Source organism: Dama dama, chromosome 21, assembly GCF_033118175.1.
Source record: "Dama dama isolate Ldn47 chromosome 21, ASM3311817v1, whole genome shotgun sequence".
Lineage (NCBI taxonomy): Eukaryota > Metazoa > Chordata > Mammalia > Artiodactyla > Cervidae > Dama > Dama dama.
The window spans coordinates 2773103-2778669 of NC_083701.1; the positions used below are offsets into that span (position 1 = coordinate 2773103).

Genomic DNA, 5567 nt, shown 5'->3' on the forward strand with positions numbered 1-5567 from the left:
CCTGAGTGCCTGTGCACAACCCTGAGTATATTCCTGACCACAATAAGACAGATAAAAACATAAAACTGAAATGTTCCTTCCAAGCGTCACCACACCAGTATAAGAATCTCCTAAGCGTCACCACACCTGTATAAGAGTCTCCTCTGGTCCACTAAGAGCCAGCATTACCAAAGGGAAAAATAATCCCTTGTAGTTCCAATCTGAGTAACCTTTAACCTCAGAGATGCTCTTGGAGCTAGAACTCCATCTAGCTTCCAAACTTTCCATGCCTAGCAAGGCTAGGCACTTCCTGACTACCAATCCAAGTTTGGGATGTAAGTAACAGTACACAGTAACAGCATAGATCACAAGTCCCTTGACAGTCTATGATCCGACAGATTAGGTTAGTACTCCTAATTCCAAGGAGTTATGAAATGGTCAAAGAGAAGGAAAACTTTGACTGAGAAAGGAGAGTTCAGTCCACACGCTTTGCCCATTTCTGGTCAGTCCCTAAAGGAGACATGGGTGCCTCTTGGCATTGGCAGGTTGGTATAAACCCCCGACAGGTTTCTGCCATAAGCCTTATGAGATCACTGTGGAACCGCAGAGCAGGGCTCCTCACTTGCTTTGCGCAGGGCATGTCATTCATTAACACAAACACACCATAGAGTTAGTAAAGTACAGCAGAAAACGTGTTCGCTAGGAGAACAAAGAACTAGAGCTCCAAGCATCCTTACCTTGTCCTGAAGAATCCCAGATGAGCCCCCAAGATGAAAGGTTGTTGCTGAACCCACGAAAAGATGCTGGGATTCTTGGCCTCTGGAGGAGAAGAATTCAATCCAGGGCCAGAGACGAGGCTTGATCGCTCAGAGCTTTTGTGTAATAGAGTTTATTTAAGTATAAAAGGGATAGAGAAAGCTTCTGACATAGACATCAGAAGGGGCCAGAAAGAGTAACCCCTTGCTAGCATTAGTAATGGAGTTATATACTCTCAAATTAGTTATTACAGTGAATCAAAAGAATGTCTGGAGGTTGTAAAGACCTCACCAGACCTACTCCCATGATTTACATTTTGAGATAACAGAATTAGCCAGAAGGTTTTTTCCAGAGACTGTCCTCAAGCAGGATACATTATTGTTATATAATCTTAAGGAATGTAGAGGGGAAAAAAAGTTTGTCCTTTCTTCCTCCTTGATAATTCCAGACCCCTCTCTCCTTGGGGACCCCTAAACTTCCTATCAACCTGCCTAGGAAAGGACTCTCTCAACCCCGGCCCCACCTGGACCCCGCCCCTGGGTCCGGACCCCAGCAATTCCATGCGGGGGTCCTGGATCCCAGTGGCAGCAGCTCTGTGGGCACTTTTGGCCTAGCCAGTCCCAGTTTGGGGCTCACATGGATCCACACACGCCTTGGTCACCACATTGCCATGAGGAGGTAGCCTGCAGGCTGGACAGAACCACGGAGCAGACCTGTTTGTCTGCAGTGCCAGCTGGGCAGCCAGTCCGCTGTGGAGCAGGAATTCAGTTCTATAAAAATGGGGTGGTCGCCCTGGCAGAGGGCAGCTCTGTCAAAGTGCAGGGGTGGACCCTGGGAGACTCTGGGGGGACTGACCAGATTACTCCCAGGGCTGGAATTCTTTTCTGGGTGCTGTGTGCCCAGGCCCAGGCTGGGGGCAGAGACAGTCCCTGAGCATTCAGCAGCGAGCCGGTGACTCACCTGGGGGCTGACCCCCACAGCCTATGTGGGCCGGATGATGGGGTCTCCAGGGTGTGCTCTGCAGTCCTGGGGTACCTCAGGGGGCCCTTCCTGAGTCAGGAGAGACACCCACCGGGCGTGGGGAAGCACTGGGCATCTCTCCTGACTCAGGAAGGGCCCTTGAGGTGCCCCAGGACTGCAGAGCACTTCCCAGAGACCCACACTCCCTGCTGTCCAGCCTGCCTCCTTGAGCAGCTGGAGTCAAGTGGGAAGGGTGGGGATATCCCCAGGGAGTCAGACCAGTCATCAGCCTGCGGGGAGCCCACCAACCTCAGCCCTGCAAGGGCCAGACAGGTGGTCCAGTGCAGCCAGAGTCCTTGGAGGAGGATGGCCCGGGACTGAGTGTGGCTGGGAGCTGGGGCCAGAGCAGGAGATGCCCACTGGGGGGCCTGGTTTGCGGTGGGCAGGAGCCAGCTGTGTGACCTCAGGTCAGCTCCTTCACCTCTCTGAGCCTGTTTCTACTGGAGTTCGAATGTGCAGCCTTGCCAGTTCTAACTAGCTGACTGCGTGATCTCGGGCAAACTGCCTCACCTCCCTGCTTCAGGTTTCTCCTCTGTGCAGCCCCACCTCTAAGTAGGGAGGAATGAATGAATGATTGTGCGGGAGGTGGCCGAGAAGAGCCTGATGTGTGGTGAGGACTGTCATGTCTGCTGGGTCATCACCCGCTACTGGAGATGTGAGCGGATCAGACAGCATCTCCCCCGTGCAAGGTGCAAGGGTCATCTTAAAAACAGAAACACGCCGGTCCATGTGGAGGACCACTTTGGCCACTGCAGGGTTTCTATTCCTCACCAAGGAGAGACAGAGGGTAGAAACAAGAGTGGTTTCCCTGAGAAGTGTGAGCAGGTGTGTCAGCTCACAGAATGCGCCTCGTTCCTGCACAAGAACCAACACCATAAGGGTGAGATGGGGGCAGGTGTCGTCCTGGAGCTTGGGGACAGGGGTTTGCACTTCCTCTTTGCCCCTCCCCGTGGCCTCTGTGTGGGGACAGGGGGTGGGGGGCTGCCCCTGCAGGTGGCCCCGTGCTGCCCGCACCCTTGTGGGGGGCCGTCAGCGCCCTGTCCTGCAGGAGGGGAGACCTCTGCCTGGGGAGCCGGGCTGGGAGCAGAGCTGTCGTGGAGGCTCACGGCTGCGAGACCGCAGGGACGGCAGGAAGTGGGGCAGGACCCGGGTCGCAGGCATGGAGGGTGCAGCCAGGGCTCCCCTCTCACGCTCGCCTGCGGAGTCCAGAGCAGGGTTTGGGGGCCCTGAGCCTCGGCCCGGGGCGGAGCGACCCCCACGGGGAGGGGCTGACGCGCGGGCCCCGAGCCCGGAGCCCGGCTCAGTGGGCTGGCTGCTCTCAGCGCCGCAGTCCTTCCCTCTGGACCTTGGGTCCTTCAGAGGCTTTCCGGGCGCCAACGCTTGGGATCCTCATCCTTGGCTTTCTTTCTATGAGCTCTAAACGTGCTCCACGTTTCCATGTTTACACCCGCACACTGGGCCCCGACCCTGACCTCCTGACCTCCGCGTGGGGCAAGCAAGGACAGAGGCTCTCTGCCGCCAAGCCCACGGGCTTTATTAAGAGCCTACTGTGTTTATGGCGTTGCTGCCCCCCAACCCCCATGAACAAGCCTTGCCCTCCGAGCTTCCTCTCTTGGGGCTCTCAGGACCTCACACTGCTGACTCTAGGCCTACTCAGAGCACTTCCTCTCAGCCTTTGCAGGGCCCTCCTGAGAGCCTGCTCTGTGCTGGGTGTGGAGGACACTGCAGGCAGAACTTGGCTCAGCTTGTGGAGGGGCAGGCAGGGAAGGCTTCCTGGAGGAAGACATGCTTTAGCAAGGGTTAAGGGTGGGTCGGAATATTGGGCAGGGGTCTGGGGGCCATCTGCTGGCTGTTTCACATCATGAAGCCCAGCCTGCTGGGCAGTGGGAGCTGGGCAGGAGTCCTCGAGGGAGCCGCGGAGTGCTGGGAAGGGCAGGGGGCATCACCCGACCTGAGTGAGGTTCTCGGAGGGTCTGTGACGGGGCCAGGTGTGTCAGGAGTGACCCGGGCCCTGGACACCGCTGCCTGGCATGGGGCACAGCAGGGTCCTCCTGGATCCTACAGCTGGGCCCGGCCCCAGAGTGGCCGACAGCCGAGAGCAGCAAGCAGCGCCAGGGTGACGCCGGCCAGCTGCAGGGTGTGGGCCCCGCTGGCTTTGCTCAGGTTGGTGCAGCAGCACGCGTTTTTCTTGCTCCCGAAGGAATTCCTCGCGTCCTCCACACAATGCGAGCTGCAGCCTTTGCTGGTGACAGTCAGGAGACCGATGGCTTCTGGATGGGGCGGGGGCGTGGAGATGCTGGGCAGGGCTGGGCCCTGGGCACTCACCCACCTGCCCTGGCCCAGCTCCCGCGGCCTGCCTCATGTCCTGATTCTGACTGAAACTCCAGAGTCAGCTTGGGTCAACCCCAAGATGATGAGCCCTGTGAGGGTGGGGGCCTGGTCTCATCCATGTCCACATGCTCGGGCATCCAGACCCTCTGCCGGCACTGGAGATGCTGTGAATGAGTGGATATAGGATAGAGGGATGAGGGCCAACGGGTGCGCAGAGGGTGAGTGATGAAAGGGATGGGTTATGGGTGAGGAGACAGACGGATGGGTGGATAAGGGGTAGGGTGGGGGTGGACGGATGGGAAACGGAGTGCCCATATCTGTGCGGGGATGGGAGAACAAGAGGGCCGGTGGGCGGGTGGTCAGAAGGATAAACAGTCTAGTGTGGAGACCCAATCCCGGGACCTTGGAGCACCTGCCAATAGAGGGAAGGTGTGGGGCATCCGGGGGATGGAACGGGGTGGGGGGCAGGATGGTGTGTGGGGCAGGGTGTCCAGGGGATGGCGGGGGGTGGGGGCAGGACAGCATAGGGGCAGGGCATCTGGGGGATGGCGCGGGGGGCAGGGCAGGATGCAGAGAGGCCAGGGGAACATCGGCCACTCACCGATGCGCTTGGTCCAGCAATGGTTCTGCAGTTCTGCACTCATTGGCAGCCCTTGTTGTTGCCCTGGTCCTCACAGGAGTAACACTGGAGGGCGGTGCCTGTAGGGGGATGAGGGGTGGGGTGAAGGGCTGCCCCCTCTGCAGGGCAGGGGGACAGGAACCTCATTTCCTCCTCTCCTGCATGGAGTGGGGGGCACCGTCCAGTGCACAAGAGCCACAGACTAGGGGCCCCGCACATGGGGGCACCTTGCCCAGCCTCCCTAAGGCCCTGTCACGATGCCATGCTCCCGAGAGGGAGGGGCACCAGGCAGGGGGAGGGCAAGGTGGACAGGACCCTTCCCAAATGGCCTGCATCACTGGGCAAGATGCCTCTCAGTGGCCCCATCCCCGCAGTGATGAGCGGTGGGTGCATCCCTGGCCGGGCCGGCTCTGTCCCTGGGGCAAGGCTCCAGCTCCTGGTGATTCGTCTCCTCGGGCAGGACGGGTCGAAGCTGAGGTCCACACATCCCAGCGCCAACAGGCCGCACATGGCTTGCCTGCACGCAGGCTGCATCGGTGCCTCAAGCCCCTTCTCCCGTCTGCCTCCTCCCCGCTGCCTCCTCCCCCTTGGCCCCTCTTGCCTCCCTCATCATCCCACCCCCAGGGCCCTGCTCCCCCAGCTCTTCCCCGGGCCCACTCAAGCCTCACCTGGCTGCAAGGCCCAGTTAGCAGCGAGCAGGGGGAGGAGGAGAGCCTTCATGATGGTGGGCTCGGGCGAGCAGAGCCTGGGCGGCTTTAAGGGCTCTGCTGGCGGTGGGGGCGGGGTGTGGTGGTGGTGGTGGCAGCTGGCCACGGTCACCACTGACGGTCCAGGCCCCAGGGCAGGGCAGATCCGCAGCACC

General features: G+C 59.5%; 1 protein-coding gene across 1 annotated transcript; it reads right to left on the reverse strand.

Moving 5' to 3' along the window:
- Positions 1-3155: 3155 nt before the first annotated feature.
- Positions 3156-4730, reverse strand: PSCA (prostate stem cell antigen). Its single transcript, XM_061123906.1, has 3 exons — positions 4688-4730; positions 4346-4403; positions 3156-4108 (listed from the first exon to the last, which is right to left on the reverse strand). Exons 1-3 carry the CDS (start codon positions 4728-4730, stop codon positions 3814-3816), a joined length of 396 nt encoding a protein of 131 aa, XP_060979889.1. The 3' UTR covers positions 3156-3813.
- Positions 4731-5567: the final 837 nt, after the last annotated feature.

Coding starts and splice junctions, on each gene's coding strand:
- PSCA (XM_061123906.1), bottom strand. CDS start 4,730: ATGAGTGCAGAACTGCAGAACCATTGCTGGACCAAGCGCATCG. Junction 4,404..4,687: donor TTGCTGGACCAAGCGCATCG/GTGAGTGGCCGA, acceptor ATCCCCGCACAG/ATATGGGCACTCCGTTTCCC. Junction 4,109..4,345: donor TACCCCTTATCCACCCATCC/GTCTGTCTCCTC, acceptor GACATGAGGCAG/GCCGCGGGAGCTGGGCCAGG.